General features: G+C 41.4%; 1 protein-coding gene across 3 annotated transcripts in view; it reads right to left on the bottom strand.

Annotated features, from left to right (window-relative positions):
• Positions 1–19,835, bottom strand: part of DIP2B (DIP2 acetate--CoA ligase B (putative)) — a 228,858-nt gene that overhangs the window by 13,663 nt on the left and 195,360 nt on the right. For all 3 annotated transcript variants that reach the window (XM_055395797.2, XM_055395794.2, XM_055395796.2), the window contains 10 exons: positions 19,232–19,433; positions 13,788–13,897; positions 13,570–13,650; positions 9,853–9,976; positions 8,334–8,455; positions 6,979–7,090; positions 4,527–4,636; positions 3,918–4,048; positions 1,826–1,994; positions 820–990 (listed from right to left, as the gene is read on the bottom strand). In XM_055395797.2, the coding sequence (XP_055251772.1) occupies positions 820–990; positions 1,826–1,994; positions 3,918–4,048; positions 4,527–4,636; positions 6,979–7,090; positions 8,334–8,455; positions 9,853–9,976; positions 13,570–13,650; positions 13,788–13,897; positions 19,232–19,433 (1,332 nt within the window). The remainder of the gene's footprint in view (positions 1–819; positions 991–1,825; positions 1,995–3,917; positions 4,049–4,526; positions 4,637–6,978; positions 7,091–8,333; positions 8,456–9,852; positions 9,977–13,569; positions 13,651–13,787; positions 13,898–19,231; positions 19,434–19,835) is intronic.

Consider the following 19,835-nt stretch of genomic DNA (forward strand, 5'->3'; position numbering starts at 1 on the left):
GTAGTCAACACCTAAGAGAAGACTCCTGGCCAGCTTTCTCCTCATCTTTCTTTCCTTTCCTCCAGGAGAGGAGGCTGGGGGCCAGAGCAGCACCAAACGGTTACCAGGGTGAGGAGGGTCCTCAACCCTGGACTCAAGGCAGGGGTATGACAGACCAGTATCATGGGACTTCCAAAACCAATACTGGTCCAAGCTGGCGGCAAGGCGCCCACAACGGGGCTCCAAGGTTAAAGGCTTGTGATGCTGCTCCAAAGCCACCCGACCCAGACACAGAGGACCTGAGCGTGTCCACCCAGCTATGCCACCTTCTTTGACTCTCACTCTTGTCCATGCCTGTATTTGCCTTATGAATTTTCCAAGGGACAGAAAATTATATTCCACTCTTTTCTGTTATTTTAGCCTCTTTTCTATTATTTACCCACCACGATAACACGGCAAAATTGCCATCTGGCTAAAGAAGAGAACACAAACTTATTTGTGCTTCCTTTGCCAAAAAAAAAAAAAACCCACAAAGAGTAATATACAAATAAAATTCAAGTAGGATTCAGAAATCCTGACTCATGTCAAGGACCATAAAAACACTGACAGTAAACATTTACATTAGTGCCCAACAGGCGGGCATGGCTCCAAGAGATTGGCACCTAGAAATTTGGTGGTTCTACAGGACAACCTTGTGAGGGACAATACTATCATCTTCATTTTACCAATGGGCAAAATCAGGCACAGTGAAGTCCAAATAAAGAGCCCAGAGGCCCTCGGCGGGTAAGCAGCAGTCTATTCTCTGAGTTCCCCACACAAACAAGATATCACGACAGTCACCTGCAAACATATCGCGACATTGACTCTGGATCCAAAAGTGGTGCTGACAGCCCGTGGAGACAGACCGATGTCCTTGAAAAGCTTGGAGAAGGACTGCTGGAGGGCAATGCGGGGCCGCTCCTCAGCCACCACCACACACGTTCGGATGCAGGAGAGGTTGATTCCCCGCGTCTGTAAGACACCGCGTTGGGGAGGTGGGGGGGGCGGAGGCGGAGATCAGTAGGGTCACAGAACCACTGGATAAGCAATTTCGTTGCCCTACCTCTTTGGTCAGGAAAAGCCAAGGAACTGTGTGCTCTCATCTCACATACCCAAAGAAAAGGTATACCTTTTTGAAAAACACTCAGGCATTCCTCTAAAGTCATTACCCACAGGTTGATTTGCTCATTCTCTATTTCTTTCCTCTTTCGCCTAAAACTCTTAGGTTTTTCAGCAATATATTTTTAATTCCTCTTCATTTCTGTACCTTAGATTTCTCTCTATTTCAAAATGGAGAGATGGGACAAACAGAAAAATAAATTCAGCAACACTGAGATCTAATCTCGTCTCTTTTTTTCATTCTTAAGGTCATACTTCTCTATTAAAGAAAATTCGGTGTTTTCTGACTCTCTCATATGCCACTTAGACATATGATCACTGGATACACTCATGAATGAGTGACCCTTATCTATGGAGGAGGACCCAATCTCTAATATCCTCAGGTTGCAAATTCTATTAGGAAAAATCCTCTTTCAGTTCACAGTTTCTGTTCATCTTCACATAAAAGTCATTTCTATTCAGCCTTCTAACCAGCTTTACCTTCTTTTCCACAATGTGTAAATCAGATTAAACTCTAAAAGAGTGCATTAAATTAGACAGTGAAAGAGAGACACCTACTGAGGTTTACAAATACCTGTTTGGATAGAAAAAAGCAGGCAGGTATGTCTGGCCAGCCCTACAAGATGGGGTATCACCACGCCTGGTCCATTTCTCTCAGGACTAGCTCCTTGTTATAGCTGCTTCTTACCTTCAGCACCTCCACTTGGTTTCCAAGCCCTTTGGTGCAAAGCTCCATTACTGAATAGGAGCAGAAGGTGTCTCTTATTTTGTACTGGTTGACCGTGGAGAGCCAGAGGAAAAGGTTATTTTCCAACTCCATAGGAGGAATTAAGATGGACTGGTGACCTGAGTAGACACTGCAATGAAAAAAGGCAAGCGCTAACACGATCAGTTCATCCTAGAATACCATCGATTCAACAAATATTTACTAAGCACGAGGGACAGGGGAGGGTCATATTAGATACAAAGGCCTAAGAATCAGCCTGGTTCCTATTCAACTCACACAACACAGTAACTACAGAATAAAGCAGACTGTGGAAGGTGGACACCGAGATGTGAAGAAAGGCTATCACAGTCACAGGGTGAAGAGCAAGTCCTTCAAACTGGGCGGGTGTTTCACAGAGTAGGTGACAGCTGGGCCAGGCTTGAAGAATGAGCTGGAATTTGACAGTGGCTGGAGGAAATGAGGAAGCTGGTGAGAGCTCTTCAGGCAGAAGAACAGTATATGCATAGGCACGGAGATATAAAATTACATGGTGAGTTTAAGGTCATCAGAAATGGTATTCCAGTGTTTGCCTGGGGAAGTGGTGAGAAGTGAAGGCAGAAGGGCCAGGGTCAAACTGTGAAAGGACTTTACTATTATTACATGAAAGAGTTTAGAATGTGCCCAGCAGACAGTCACTACAGCTTGAAGCTGGGGTAAAGCTAGCTACATGAAAGGAAGGATTAGAGACATGAGTCACTGAGGGCTGACAGGAGAGGCTGCAATAATCTAGGTGACAGAGGATAAGGGCTTGAACCCCACCAGCACTCCAGGATTCAAAGGAAGGAATGGCAGAGTCTCATATCATATGTACAGTCTCCAGCCATGAAACCTCAACTTCCTAAACCTTGAGTATACATCAGAGTCACTAGGAGTCCAAGAATCATCTATTAAAAAAATTACTGGACAGGGGCTTCCCTGGTGGTCCACTGATTAAGACTCTGTGCTTCCACTGCAGGAGGAATGGGTTCGATCCCTGGTTGGGCAACAAAAATCTTACAAGTGAGTGACTTTATCTATGGAGGAATCCCCAACCTCTACTATCCTCAAGTTGCAAATTTCTATTAGGAAAAATCCTCTTTCAGGTCACAGTTTCTGTTCATCTTCATATAAATAAAGGTCGTTTCTATTTAGCCTCCTAACCAGCTTTATCTTCTTGTCTACAATGTATGAATCAGATTAAATTCTAAAAGAGTTTGCTTTTTTTTTTTTCCCTGGCAAGGCCAAAAAAAAAACCAAACCTGGAATTGTGCTCTTCTCCTCTGGAAAACTCGTGAGTACATCTAGAGAAGCCTCGTTGATTTTTTTTTTTTTTTAAATAGACCCCTAGGTGATTCTTATGTATAGATAAGAATAACGGAGACAAAGGATATGACATTTAATTGGATGTGTGACATAAAGATACAGAGTTGAAGACAGAGCCCAAGTTCCTAATATGGTTCCCCAAGTGGACGACTCCATCCTAAGAAGGAAAGGAACACAGGAGGAAGATGCCGAGTCACAGGTGTCTGTGAAGCATTCCTGGAGATGCTCACCAAGGAGGTGGAAACGCAGGTTGAGATGAGGTCCTTGGGGGGAGCGGAAAGAGCTGGGATCTGCTCTTCCACAAGAAACAATCTGGCCAGTGTGCTACCTTCCAGCCACATGCTGTCACCCATCTCATTACAGTCCTTCCTGCCAAGCCTAGGGGGTACGTTCTGGCTAACACAGCATGCCATTCACCCAAGTGTCATCCTTCTACTTGGCTCTGATTCTAAAATGAGGACGGATGACAGGATGGAGCACAGGAGAGGTAGAAAGATCAGAGCCCTTTTGTCTGAGGCGTAAAACTAACAGAAAAGAGGGAATGCAAACAAAACCAGACAAACGTCAAAGATGCAGCAGGTGCACAGATTCCAGGAAACATCAGCATTTTACTGAAACTTAACCAAATTAAGGGAGCACTTGAAAGGATGGGATGGTCACAACCTCAAAGATATTCCCATGCATTCTGATTCTTTGCTTTTTCCATGCCTACCTGCAGAGACACCAGAGTGCAAAGCCAAGTCCACAGTAAGGGTCAAGGCAGATGGCGATCTGCCGAGAGGAGTACAACTCACACTGGAGCTTGATGGCTCTGCAGAGAGCATTGACCGCAGAGTGGGACATCTGGAAGGTAAGGAACACGGAACAGGATGGAACCGGCACCCCACAGGCAGAAGAGCAGCTCCAATGATAGAGTTGACATGCTCCAATTCCCTCTAGCTCCTCAAAATGACATGTATCTTCTGTTGCTTCAAAATGCCTAATCTAACTCAAGTCTATCTGTTCATTTGTCAATATTGAGTCTTAAGAAATATGAATTTATGACTTCATACTGGCTTTAAATGTAACTTGCATTATCTATTAGTGTCTATGCTAGGTTCAGAACACTTTGTGACACAAATTCCTTGGGATAACTTATTCCGGAAGAGCCAATGCTTTTATTTAAATATAGCAGAGGCCCTTGATCCTCCGCCTACTGGTCGCTGGTACAACCAACTGGCCTCTCCATCTGAAGTCCCTGGGGCAGTGGTCATCTCTATTTTTTGCAGACCTGGCATTTTACCAGTCTCCAATGAAAGTAAATATATCCCGACTACTCTACCTTCACTCCTGTGAGCATGCCAGTTGTGGAGACACTAAAATCAAGATATGCCAGCATCTCAGGAGTGGGTGGTTTATAGAGCTGAGGTAACCGTTTCCGGGGTAAATCATCTGCAAAGAAAAGAGAAAACCCAATGTCAATCACACACATTGACAACAAGGTCCTACTGTGTATAGCACAGGGAACTATATTCAATATCCTGCATCCTGTGATAAACCATAATGGTAAAGAATACACACACACACATATATATATAAACTGAGTCACTCTGCTGTAACAGCAGAAATTAAACACAACATTGTAAATCAACTACACTTCAAGAAAAACCCTGACACACTGGAACTTAAAAATCATTGCTATTCAGTTGGTCTTCTGTGGCTTTGCTAAAACCACATTTAGCTTCTGAGATTTGCTAAGGCTTAGGGCTTCTAGCATTTAACCAACCAGCTCACATACATCACTCCTGGAGTGATGGGCTGGGGCTGAGGGCACCATAAGACAATATAAACAAGGAAACGACATCAGGTAGATGTATTTACCAGAAGACTAGTGAGCAGTACCATAACATAGTAGCCGAAAACAGGCTAAAGAAGCAGGCTGCCAGTGTTCAAATTCCAGCTGTGCCACTTATCAACGATGTCGTCACCTTGGTGCTATTTAACCTCTTTGCTTCTGTTTACTCCTCTCTAAAGTGGTAATAAAATCTGCTCTCACTGAACTGTTAGGAAGTTAATTCACATAAAGCACTTTAAAACAACTCAAGAAGATTTACTTGTTGTTATGCTGGTTTCAAGTTATTTAGTTTAGGACATGGTATAGTAATCACAGTCTGCTTTAAAACTGGATGGTTCTTCTCCAAGTTAACATGACAAATTTTAAGAATGACAATTTAGAACTGGGAATTATTTCCCTTTGCTCTTTTATGATACCTCTCCTTTCTGTCCAAATCTGTATGTGGAATCCAAGGATATCAAGGATGTCTCCGGCCCTAGCCATGCCTCCTTAATGGCTCCTTTGGCCTCCAAATCAAGAAAAAATTCTGACTCTTGTTTTACAATCTCTGTGTCACTGGGCACTCATCTCTGGCCAAACCAAAGATTGTCTCTACCACCTTCCACCCAACCCTGTGTAGGGAAGAGCTGCTCCAGCACTGAAAGAAACCTTTCTGTTGTTTGTATCACAGCACACATTTCAGGTCTTCCTGAAATGTGATTGAGTCCAATAACCACAGTAGACTATCTGCATCGTTAACACCAATGCAATCCACTTGTGTTGCATACTATATAAATGACTGCTTACAGTTCAGCATCTGGACAATAACCATAAATAGATGTCATCCCTGGGTTTACAGCCATATTAATTGTTCCTGAGGTGGATACTATGTAATATTTACCTGAGAACTGGTAGGGCGTAAATTAATGGTTAAGCAACTGGGAAAGGAGCCAAACTGACTGGGTTTGAATTTCAGCCTACTGGTTCGCCAAAAAGTTCATTCGGGTTTTTCTATAACATCTTACACAAAAACCCAAACGAACATTTTGGTCAACTCACTACCTATTTAACTTCCCCGTGCCTCAGCCTTCTGATATGTAAAATGAGGATACAACTGGCATCTATCTGATAGGGTTGGTATAGGAGGAAATGATGTTATACATGTTAGATGACTGCCACACGGTAAGGACCAAAAAAGTCAGATGTTGCTATTATAATGATTGTGTGCTGGTGCTTCACATGATGTCATTTAATCTTTACAGCAACATGAAGCAGCTACGAGTGACAAGAGGACGAGGATTTATACTTGTCTGCGTGACTCCAAAACCCGCACTCGCTTCTCCACTACCATCTCCAGCCACCCTAGAGTCCCACCGCCTTCTTTAGTATGAACACCAGTTAAATTCATACACTTTATGGTTTTCAAAGTATTTTCATATTATGTTGCATTCGACATCCCCAGTAAATATGTGAGTTATGCAAGGGTAGGTAGTATTTTAAAAGAGGCTAATCTCAGCCAAGGTTATACAAAAAATGAGGACCAAAGCTTGAACCAGAACCAGGCCTGCTGACTCCTAGCCCAGTGCTGTTCCAATTCTATCGCATCTGGAAGTCAAAGGTCAGATCTTCTCAATGCTTTATGCAGCCCTATATGTCTATGGTCACATCTGGCATAAACACCTAACCACACTGTTTGATGATGCCAAGAGTATGACAGGAAGACACGCTTTGTTTCCAGAGTTCGAGCACATTGTGATCTGCTTCTTTGGATCTGGTCGTTGCAGCATCCAGTGCTTTGGTAACTCAAGCTGAGTGCATATTAAGTTTTGCATCTGTCTTAGCAGGTGGAATGGGCTGCATTGGAAGAGCTACGTAAACATCTTTGGCATGAGAATCTAGGAAACCTCAGGGAGTGAATATTCTTGCTCTCGTAATGACCCTGGAGAAATCTCCCTTTCACCTGTGTCAATGATAGTTGGCCAGGTTTTCACGTCCACGGCTGCTGCTGCCTCTCGGGACCTCAATAACCTCATTAGGGTCTGCGTGGTGAGAATGCACGCTGCTTTGCTGACCTAGAAGACAAATGGACAAAAATAAGCACCAGGAAGCTTAGCCCCGTGTAGCACCATAGGCACTGGTTGCAGATAAAAGCAACTCGCACATCCAACTGGGACAGGGCAGTGCCAGCCTTTCAAAGAACACACACAGGACAATGGAAGTCAGTATTCCCCTTATGTTTGTTCGGAAAATACACTGAATTAGAATGATGGGCTTGTTCACAACACAACTTACTATTTACAACAGTGATTCTCAAATATTCCATGGTCATAATCTCAGTATGGACCCCAGATCTGTTGTTTCATGAAGACCACAATAAAATAGAAACATGGATTTCTGTGGTACTCAGGGAATGAGAAGTGTCAGAGGATCATCTCTGAAGCAGGTAGTATTTGCAACAGTCCAGGGAGTGGTGAACTGCACTGGACCTAGAAAACATATCCTGAACTTGGTGGACTCTGTGTGCTCACAGGAACCAAGCTCTCCCACACATCTGCACGTGGAAATGCAAAGTCACCGACTTCCCTTACCACTCAAACTGTGTCAGTGGAAGGAAACTCCCCTCCCTGCTGCCCTGGCCTACATTACACACTAACCAGGGCGTTCTGCTGAACTGAACTCTGTAGAAAAATCATCTGTGGTGAATGTGGCTTCTATACTGCAGGTTCCAGCTGCTGACAGAGCAGCAGTTCTTAGACAAACAAATGTTACATCAATTGGAATTTTGCAATTTGCTTTAAAGTACATTAGGATATGATGCAATACAGATTTCTTTCACTGTCTTCAATTCTCATTTCCTGCAGAAACATCTATCACTTTCACAGCAAGATCTGGACACCTTTTTAATACTATACCAAGTGATTCTGTAAGACTAAACCCCCCAAAAGTGACCTTACATCAGGAGAATTCAGTTTGGCATCTAAAATTATCTTGGTTAGTATGCAGAAAAAATATTAGAATTTTTCTAAGAAGAAAGAAAAAAAAACAAGTTTTATGGAGAATTACTAAATGGCACCTTCACTTACTTCCTTAATGTTTATGATAAAAACATAATCCTGTATCTCACCAAAAACAGCATTTCCATATTTCTTCACTAAAAATGCTGGTCACTGTGATCAGATGAAGGAAAACAAGGTACTTTTCAAGAGTTAGATTTGACTTCCTGACTCAACTAAACTGGAAAAGAGTAAGGATCCTTGGTTGTCTGACTTGGGGCTTTACGAGATGAGGACAAGGAAAGTTATATCAGGTACTTACGTCAACAATCATGCGGACAGTGGGCAATGTGGCTGTGAGGTTCTGAGCATGAGGGGGTCTGACAGTCACAGGTATGCACCCCGCGTACAGACAGCCATAGAATGCAGCGATTAACTCTATGCCTGCAAGACACAGCCGATTAGCGGCCTGGTTTGTCACTGAGAAAGCAAAAGGCAGAGTTTCCAAACCTAGGTTATTAAATCGTGTGCCAGACAGGTTAACTAGACCAAAATTTAATGGAGAATAAAAATTATCAGAATAATTTTTATTTTTTTAGAGAAAAAAAAAAAAAAGTTTTTTGACTGTGTGGCATATGTGATCTTAGTTCCCTGACCAGGGATCGAACCCACGCCCCCTACCTTGGAACTGTGGCATCTTAACCACTGGACCACCAGGGAAATTCCTAGAAATTTTTTAAATTAAGAAGAAACTGAAGGTAAAGAAGGCAGCATATAAAACAACTTTTTAAAAAATACAGAGAAGCCAAGAATAAACAAATGAGAAAGGAAGTCAGAAGTAAAGAAAACACTTGAAAGATACCTGAAGAAGGTATTTTGACATCATTACTTGATATTATTTAGGAAAAATAACTGCAGAGATTAGGGCTGTTTCACTTGGGAAATAAAACAATGGGAAAGGAGAGATGAGGAGCATCTGAGCTTTCTCTCAATCTTAAAAAGGCCACTGTGTTTTAAGAACAATTAGACCCCTGAGATGTCACTTCCCTGGTGGGTGCAGCTATTAGGGAGGCAAAGCGTCACTTGATACAAAGCCTCTACAATGTAAGGACTCGGAGGGAGGCCCCCTCGGGTAGTGCTCATGTCCATCACCGTGATTAACTGGTGGACAGAAAACAACCTCCCAGAACAAAGTTGTTCTTAACAGCTTCTAAGAAATCTTAGTATCAACATAAATAGAAGAGCAAGTAAGAATCACTGAGTAAAATGAGGTAAACGGGATAAAAGACCACAGAAGCCTGGATGTGTGAGTAGGTTAGGTGACAGAAGACTAAAGAAAGGGACAACTGAAATATTCTGCCTAAAATTCTGAATACATCGAACTGTCATCAAATAATTGAGTCCCTCTTGCTGTGAAGAGTTGCTGAACTAGATTATAGAGTGTGGAAGATGAAAGCAGTAATAATCGAGGGACAGTAAGCACCAATTATAATGTGTAGAATGTTAAGTCAGAGTTCATGCACAACATACTTTTGGAAACTGGGTGAAACGATTCCTGAGAAACAGTCTCTTTTGAGTGTTTCCAAAAGTCAAGAAATCACCATTCACTCATCCAGTATTTACCATACTGAGCTAGACAGTGGAAATACAAGAGTAAGTACAACAGGCTCGGTCCTGGCCAGAACCCCCACACCCCAGAACTCTGGAGGGAGGGGCTGTCTGAATGGCAGCAGCCTCCGCACACAGCCCATGTGGTCATGTACGGTGGCCCTGAGCGCCTGTCCTCTCAGAGTCAGTAGTCCACTAACAGAGCTTGTCTAGTCCACCAAGCCAGCACTCACCAGGTGGGTAGAGCAACACCACATTGTCTCCTGCATTTAGATGTCCCTTGTCACTAAGAACGGCTGCAATCCTCTCTGCTCGCTTATGAAGCTGAAGGCAGCTGGCTGTGCACACTGTAGTCCCCTGGAACAGAAGACAGTATATGCACGGTTGAAGCTCAATAACGAAATACAACGGTAACAAATATGGCCAATTTGACATTACGTGAAAGGCGTGTGCCTTGCTAGATTATCCTTAGCAAGCTATCAAATTCAGTGAAACTTTCCCAAGCACCGAAAGACGTGTGTGGTCTTACTTTTTCTTTCTCAGTGTTTGAAAGTGCTGCAGGACTAACTAACAACATTAACTCAAATCAAACATATGTATTTACAGTCTTTCTACGTAAGGCAGCTTTAAAACTATATAGCAACTTATTAATTTAAGTGAAGAAATAAAAGTAGAAGGAAAATAATGAAAAGTAGGATGAAGGCAGGAATGAGGTCAGGACACTGGCTATGTGGTCAAATACATTTGCTATGAGAAAAACACAAGTCTGGCTCCATGTATTCTAACAGCAGAGACGGAAACGAAAATAGTAACAGTGAATCTGAGTCTGCTAGCTAACAATAAAGGTCCTGAGAATAATTTCTCCTGCGGGTCTTCATAAATAATCCTTATTGTCAATTCAAGTTTCACTTAGCTGGGCTTTTGAACCCCCGTTCCTCTGTAAATATAACATCCAAGTGGGAAAGTGTAGAAGATCTGAATGTGCAGGTTAAAAACCAGCCTGATGTGAAAAAGACCACTGCCAGCAGCTCAAAAGCACCCCATGGATGCCCTCACCAGCCCTCACCTTCCCTCCATGTGCTGGGGCTCAGTTGCATGGTCGTGTCTGACTCTTTGCGACCCCATGGACTGTAGCCCACCAGGCTCCTCTGTCCATGGAATTTTCCAGGCAAGAATACTGGAGTGGGTTGTCCTTGCCTTCTCCAGGGGATCTACCTGACCCAGCAATTGAACCTGTGTCTCTTGTGTCACTTGCACTGGCAGGCAGATTCTTTACCACTGTGCCACCTGGGAAGCCCCCTTCCCTCCATCAGTTCAGTTCAGTCATGTGTCCAACCCTTTGCGACCCCATGGACTGCAGCACTCCAGGCATCCCTGTCCATCGCCAACTCCCAGAGCTTACTCAAACTCACGTCCATCGAGTCAGCAATGCCCTCCGTAGGGGACCACTATCGTGATGTTTTAATGTTAGTGGCTTTCTTTTTCTTTACATTTTTACGACCATGAAGTATTTGATTTTCATAGAACTGTGCTGTACATATATATTTTGTGCTTTACTTCTTTCTCTCAACATTCTATGAAGTGTCATCTAGGCTGTGGGACCTAGGTGGAGTTCATCCATTTTTGTTACTGCACAGCGTTTAATTGTCAGAACATACCACAATTTACTCATCCATTCTACTTCTGATGGACTGTTCACTCTAATATACACTGGTGCACAAATATATGAGTTTTGGTCAGGTATTAGGTGTGCCTACAGTTCACCAGATAAAATCAAACTATTTGTCTATACAGTGCCAATAGCACATTGTCTTTAATTATTTAAAAACTTAATTTTTTAAAACGCATGATAAAAACAAGTTTACTAAGCTAGTTTTTTGAAAAATAACTTTTAAGTTTCATGAATATATAACAGTAGGTGTTCAATATAGAAAATTTGGAAGATACAGATTAGTAAATATAAGCTGGAACCACCTGGTTTTTAAAAACTAAGTATATATTGTACATAAATTCACATGAAACATTAAAAAAAATATATCATACTATATTATGCCAGAGGCTATACAGTGCATTAGCTAAGAATGAGGGCCCTGAAGCCAGTCTGGGTTTAAATGAAGGAGCTAAATTCCTAGTCCTAGCCCTTGGCCCTGCGAACTCAGGCAAGTGATTTTATGTCTCTGTGCCTCCGTTCCCTTAATCCTAAAATGAACTATGAAATGGAAAGTATCTAGGACAGGGTCTTCAGTAAGTACTCCATTATTAAAGTTTTATATTCTACTTTTCCTACTTCCACATTATGAATATTTTCTGGGTCATCAACTATTCTTCTATAACACTGTTTTTAATGACTGCATAGTATTTCATCATGTTTATATGTCATAATTTATTCAGTCAGTTGTCTACTGTTGGACATTAAGAATATTCCTTTGGCTAAAATTGGGATTAAATTCATAAGGCCATTTCTTACAATAGCCTTTTTTTTTGGATGGCTTGTGGGATCTCAGTTCCCCAATGAGGGATTGAACTCGGGCACCCTGCAGTGAAAGTGCAGAGTTCTAACCACTGGACCACCAGAGAATAATCACAATAGCCTGCTTTTTGGCCCATGGTACAGCAAAAAAACTAAACTTCTTTAAGAAGCATTTTCCGGGCATAAGGGAACATTGTTGTATGGTTCCTAAGCTTTCTGGTGGCTCGGGCTAATCCAAGGTAAAATGTTAAAATACACAGAAGAATAAATGGACTTCATGTCCTTTTGTTATCCATATATATTATTTCTCTAACCAAAAAGCAAATTTAAACTTAAGTTCACCAACAAATATATCTGGAGTATGATTTTTATCGAGCTGTAACTTTAACTGTAGCCAAGCCCGGGAGTGGACTGGGCAACAAGCTAGGCTGACATCATCTTACTGAAATGGGAGCACTCTAATCAATCCATGGCCTTAAAGAGAAGCCCACTTCAAGCAGAGATGGAACAAGGAAGTCCCAAAGTTTTCTACCACAGAGCAATGGTTCTTAAGATTTTAACTGACTCTTCATTAAGATGCACAACATATTCCTCTCAAGTTCTATCACTATATAAACTCTCAGTGTTGTGTGTGTGTGTGTGTGTGTGTGTGTGTGTGTGTGCGTGTATATATCAGAATCCAAGGGGCTGGGGCAGAAGGGGGCAATCTGGGTAAGTCCCCTAAGAGATGCCAATAGATCCTCCAGTCTTCTGCCTGTTGGTGAGAAATACTGTTCTATGCAAAGGTCACAGTACTTTTAGCTACTGACTCAGCCATTAAAGGGGCTTCCCTGTGGCTCAGATGGTAAAGAATGTGCCTGCAATGCAGGAGACCTAGATTCGATCCCTGGGGCAGGAAGATCCCAAGGAGAAGGGAATGGTTCAGCCATTAAAACCCACAAATCTCAACAGACTCACGTAAAATGTATAATGTAAAAATATAATATTCTGGTGATCCATCTATATGAAAGCAGTAGTTAAATATATTCTTGAATGATTTTCAATTGGCTTTTTAGGTTAGCAAAAAAATCAATTAAGTAGCTAAAAATTACTCTGGTTTTTAAAATGCTGACCTAAGGTCATTTTATTTCTGGTGGAAATCAAAGAACAAAAAGTCAAACTGAGTAAAAAATTACACTGACACAATGCATTCTGCACATCTGTAGATCTTGCAATTACATGGTTGTCCCTACCGTTCCTATCGGAATAAAGATGACTTGATTGTGATAAAAAAGAGACAGTACTGAACGACACTTCAGGAGGTCTCATTTCAGCCTTGAAGTAACTGCACAATTTATCCTCATATATCAAAACAAGGAGAAAGCAATAACTCTCCCCTCAGAGTTGGCAATCAAAATTTTCTGATGAAAGAGAGATCAAGAGTGCCTAAGATACTCTCACAATAGCCAGCTGATTAGATATGCAATTGAATGTTTAATACCTTGGCATTTAACAACATGAAGAGGACATGGTCAGGAGTTGCCTGGGCTCGCCACTGTAAAATCTCTGCCAGAAACTGGTGCTGAAATCATATGACAGAAAAAAAGAATGAGGGTCAGCAACTTTTAAAAAGCTGGACTATGCACCTCCCATCTGTTATCTGAAGCCTAGGTTTTGTTCTTGACTTGTCTATAAAAGTCAACATTCTGGAACACTTACCTTCCTCACTAAATCATTCTCTTCAATTTGCCCGAGATCCCTTCCTGCAGCTTGTGCTATGCGTTTTCCTGCAACCAGATTCCCAACCATCACAGAAGCAGGGCCTACACCTGCAAATTAAGAGTAAAAATCAAGTCTCAGGAGATGAGAATTCAAGCAATGTAGCACATTCCCTCCACAAGCATTTCCAGACTGACCAAAGCTGATTCAAATGTTCATTCAACCACACTGACTGAGCACCCTTCTAGGCACTGGGATACAGGAGCAAACAAGACGGCTTGTATTCTAGCGGGAAAGGCAACCAATAAATATATACACAAATAAATAACGTCAGGTGGCAGGAAGTGCCAGAAAACAGGACTACGGGAGAGACGGATGGGGTTAGCGGGGGTGGAGCGAGCAACAGAGTACAGAGGGAGTTTTCAATCTCAGGAGGTGATGGTTGGTTGCATTGGTTCCTGCTGCTGCTGCTAAGTCGCTTCAATCATGTCTGACTCTGTGCGACCCCATAGACGGAAGCCCACCAGGCTCCCCCGTCCCTGGGATTCTCCAGGCAAGAACACTGGAGTGGGTTGCCATTTCCTTCTCCAATGCATGAAAGTGAAAAGTGAAAGTGAAGTCGCTCAGTCGTGTCTGACTCTTAGCGACCCCATGGGCTACAGCCCACCAGACTTCTCTGTCCATGGGATTTTCCAGGCAAGAGTACTGGAGTGGGGTGCCATTGCCTTCTCCTGCATTGGTTCCTATTGATAAACAATTTTTATCTGCTCGAATCACAGATAAAACCCTAACAAGCAGGCTTAACACTAATGAATATCTGTTCTGCAAAGAAATCTGCCATCTATGAGGACTGAGAATAAGTTCAGCAGGAGTATCAGAAGGGCTTTAAGTGAGTAAACAAATCCACATTGTGGGACACTGCACAGGACAATTAGCTTGGATTCTTCAAAAATATTTGTGTCTTGAAGACAAAAGAGGTTGGGAGTTTTTAAGTTAAAGGATATGAAAGCCAAAAGCAATATGTGACCCTGACTAGGTACTGAGTTAAAAAAAAAATATAAGCTATATAAACAAGGGGAGATAAATGAATATAGGCTGTATATTATTAAGTGATAGCATTATATTAATGGTAAGTTTCTTAACAGGATAATGGCATTGTGGCTGATTAGGAAAATTCTAGGAGAATGTTTTTGTTCTCTAGAACACAGGTCCCCAACCTCCAGAATCTAATGCCTAATAATCTGAGGTGCAGCTGATGTAAATAATAATAGAAATGAAGTAAATGTAATGCACTTGAATCATCCCGAAACCATCCCCCCGCCTCCCCTGGTCTGTGGATAAATTGTCTTCCATGAAACATTGTCTTCCCTGGTGCCAAAAAAGTTGAGGACTGCTGCTCTAGAGATAACACAGTTGAAATATGTGGGGGAGAAATGTCATGATGTCAGAAATTTATTTTCAAAGAGTTCAGTTTAAGAAAAATAACAGTTACTGAATTTAGGGGAATGCATATGGGTGTTCATTACAGTATTCTTTTAACTGTCCCATAGGCTTGACAATTGGGGGAGAAAAGTAAAAACTCCCTTTCTCAAGAGAAAAAAGAGAAAACTTGCCCTTTCTCAATAATGCTAAGGTACTGTATGCCTTTCTTGATGGTCACGTAAAGACTAAGATTCTAATGTGTCAAACTAAGAAGATGGCTAAAACTTAACAAAACTTATGGCCAGCTGAGTTCTGAATAATGCTGATCTTATGCTTGGATTCATATTAAATAATGTTTATTGACAAAATATGTTGATTATGAATGTACTGGAACAGCTGGGACAAAAACTACTTAAATCATAGAAACACTTTAAAATATTTGGGCAAGTTGGGTAGAGAGAATAAGGGAATTAAGTGAAATTATTCCAAAATGAAAAGTTAAAGAAAAATTTTAAACTTGAAAAAAAAAAAAATCACAGCTTAAAGAGTAAAGTACACCCAATACTCTGCTGAACAGTTTTCATCTAGAAAGCATTTGCTCACTGAAATTTTAAGTATAATATGCAAAACTCTTTCTCAAGAGACTGCTTAATAAGTTACAGATATATCCTGTTGGAGATAGCCTTTCTATATAGGTAGGACTCAGAATGTATGACTGTGTAAGCTGTCCAATCCTGGACTCACACTGTAAAGTTAATAAAGGTGTGACATTTTTTAAAAGTGAATTTTTCAGAGTAATTTAAAATGACAAAATTAATTCAGCAGTAAATTCTTGAGGTCCTTCTGTGAACATTTCTTGAGTCCATGTACTCATAACATGCCTTCTTATTCTCCCCACAAAATTCTGTAAATTTCCAGTGGCAAAGACTGCTGGTCATCAACTCCAGTTCTATTCTCCTCTCTGCCTTAAAAACAGAACATCCAGGGACTTCCCCGGTGGTCCAGTGGCTAAGACTCTGCGCTCCCAATGCAGGGGGCCCAAGTTCAATCCCTAGTCAGGGAACTAGACCCCACATGCCACAGCTAAGAGTTTCCACGCTGCAACTAAAAAAAGATCCTGCATGCTGCAATGAAGGTCCAAGATCCAGTGTGCCACAACTAAGACCCAGTACAACTAAATAAAGAAAAACAAACAAAATACACAACTCGTGGTTTTTTGTTTTGGGGCTTTTTGGCCGCACTGTGCAGCTTGCAGGATCTCAGCTTTTTGCTCAGGGACTGAACCCGGGTCTCAGCAGTGAAAGCAAGGGGTCCTAACCACTGGACCACCAGGGAATTCCCCACAACCCCCAGTTTTTAGTTGGGCAAATGCCTGAAATAAAGACTGTATTCTTTATTTTTTGGCTGCGCCATGCAGCATGCAGGATCTTAGTTTTCTAACCAGAGACTGCACCTGTGCCCCCTGCAGAGGAAACACGGAAGGACTATGTTCTTTAGTGTGGGAGGATAATATATAAGGGTAAGTAATAAGTGCAATTTCTGGAAGATCTGTTTAAAGGGGAAGGGTACTCCCTTTTTTGTTTTTCCCTCCCACCTGCCAGCTGGGACGCATAACTGATGCTGGAGGTCAGGAGCTTAAATGAACCCTGAGGCAGTATGCTAAGGCTGGCTGGATTGTTTTGTTTTCTTATAAGTCTTCCTTGCTGTGATTACATGAGCAGAGTATACACCCCTCTGTTCCACCGACTTCGGGCATGGTCTGAATTGTTTTGGACAATAAAATGTTAGGAAACAAGAAGCAAACAGAAGCTGTAAGTATGCTTGTATGGTCTGGCTTGGCTTCTTACTTCTGCCATCTGCCTTGAGGAAAATACGGCCCAGCTAGCTGCTGGTTGCCTGATGAGGAGACACATGGAACAGTTCTGAACCCAACTTACAGTCTGGAGCCAAGCCAAGGCCAGCTGAGCCCAGTCAGGGCGAGCAGATCCACATTCCATGAGTGAAAACTAAATGGTTCTTACTTTAAACCACTGAGTTTTAGGGTTATTTGTCATGCAGCATATCTATGACAGCAGTTAACTGAGAACAGTGCCAGCACAAGACGGGAGGCTGGATCCACAGTGACTGAGGATCCACCATCCTAGCCCTGGACTGCCTAACTCTGGATTTCTTTAACCTGAGAAAGACATAAACATTTCTCTTGTTTAAGCAGCTGTTATGCTCTTCTGAAACCTGCAGTCAAACCGGTCCTAACACTCCTCGTTCTTTATACAAGAGCTTAACAGGAATTTCAATGAAATTTCTGTCACTGGGCTGTCTTAACACCGTTTCGATCTTCTTCCCCTCCTTTCCTTTCTAACTTCATTCCCATCCATCTCCACACTCCTGTATTCTTAAAACTCCAACCTCTCATGCCATCCCCACATCATGTCTGCTCCATATATTTCTCAATTTTCAAGCCGCTTTGGTATGACCCATACGTGTTCCACTAAGATCTTAGCAGATCATCATGACAGACGGCAAAAACACAGAATCCAAACATAATGCCTTCATTAGACAGGTGGATGCTATGCCTATGGGGGCTTATGAATAAACCTTTTATTTAGGTCTCATCATTTAGTAAAATTAGGTGAAATCTGGCTAGCAAAAGCAATGTTTTAAACATCTATTAATATTATGTCTCTAAGTCGCATCTTTTAAGCATCTACTGACATAAAAGCTTTGTTAAAGGAATTCTAGATTAAACGCTATTTAAAATGGTATTTCATTCAAATGACGAATGTAGGACTTCAGCATAACAGAATATATGATGGAGAAGGACTTCTATGTCTTCTGTATCTATCAGGTACTTAGGCAGGAAATGTGAAAATACATCTTTTTATGTATTTCTTGATTAGTAATGTACAGGTTTCTTGATTCTAACTGCTCCTTTAGAATATTAATTTCCATAAACTCTTATTTTCACTAGCAGAAACTAATAAACACTATATATACTTTAGCTCTATGCACACTTTTACTAAGGTAAGGTTACTTGGTGAGCTGACAATAACTTCTAGATAACCAACTGTGATACAATCTTCAACGGCCAGACCACTGAAGCAATAACTACTAATATCCTAATAAAAATATTCTAGAGAGTCAGAAGCTTACCTTGTATTTTATTACCGTACATCATATTTACTTTTCAGCAAAAGTAGTCTTAATGGAAATACAATTAAATTTCATACTCCCCTTTGTCTTCCTAATCCTCCACTTTCACGTCCTCTTCTCAACACGTTTGTACACATGCTGATGGACACAGTGTATTTCTGTATGTGTGTGTGACTGTGTATGCAAGTGTGTGTGGTAGCAGTGGGAGCTGTCAAGACCAGATTTCAGCTCTCATGTGTTTCCAGGCATACAAGAAACTGGAAACTATTGTTAACTTCTCATTTAAAATGAAAAAGCATTAATAAAACTTCCTGACTTCATGTTGGATTAAACAGATATTTTAACCATCCATCAATTACTCCTGCCTTTAGTCTCCTTCTCAGTTAGCCCCATAACCTAGGTCTAACCAGCAATATGACTTTTGGCATAATTCTCAACTTCTCTGAACTTTACTTTCCATAGCTGAGGACAAAGCTTTAGGATCACATTATAAAATGTAAAAGTTAGCTAGTATTTAGCTCTTAGTAAGCACTCAATAAATACAAGCTGTCTTACTATCAGAACCTTGCTTTATAGGACTTGCTTTGTTCTACCTCCACTAGTGGGAATCTGATCACCTCGATCCCATGCCTTACATCATGGAAAATGGTGGCAGTCTACTGAGAATTACTCAGAAGACTGAGCCAACAGTAAACCTGGACAAGCCAGTTTACAAAAATCTCAATCCTCCATGCTTTTGGTCAGCTGATACTATTCTCATGTTACTTACAAATCTTTTTAAAGTTTAACTCTAGAGAAAAAAGTCACACTGAAAGAATTCAGCTTCTTGAAGTTACAATTTTCATGTCATGTCTTCAAAGTCAGCACATTACCTGGTTGCTTTTGCCGGGGTTTTGGCAAATTGGTCACGCATGTATGTGGGCACATGAGGATGTTGCAAGGATGCAGCGATCCCTCCAGAAAGAGCTGTTTCGTCTGAGATATGTGGATCCCTCCCAGCGGAGTTTTGGGCAGTGTATTGGCAGGCACCAGAGCAAGACAATAAACCCCCACTTGATGAATGCTATCGATTGCCTAGAAAAATATGAAGAAAAATATTCAGTTAGGTTAATTTTATAACATTTGGCATCCTCCTAACATAATCCATTATTCTACTCTGGATTTTTCTTTTTCTCTTGATTCTAGGTCTAGAATCTGATAGATTATTAGCATCCCATACATCTAAAGGTACCTAATCCTTCCAGTGATGGCAGTGGAGTGAAATACAATCTAAATGGACGGAGGTGGATACTGATTTCCAAGCCTCAATGTGTTCTCTCTTGAGTGATAAAGTCTAAAACCTACAAATTTTGGTTCTTTTAATATTTTAGATGTCTAACACAGCTCATTAAATAGAGGCAAAGTATTTCTAGTATGACCACAACAGAACCTCTGTAAGTAAGCCCTTGCTTAAGTGGTTCACCAGGTTAGTGGGCA

Source organism: Moschus berezovskii, chromosome 6 (genome assembly GCF_049115385.1).
Source record: "Moschus berezovskii isolate FMDL1 chromosome 6, NW_MosBer_1.0, whole genome shotgun sequence".
NCBI classification, from domain to species: domain Eukaryota; kingdom Metazoa; phylum Chordata; class Mammalia; order Artiodactyla; family Moschidae; genus Moschus; species Moschus berezovskii.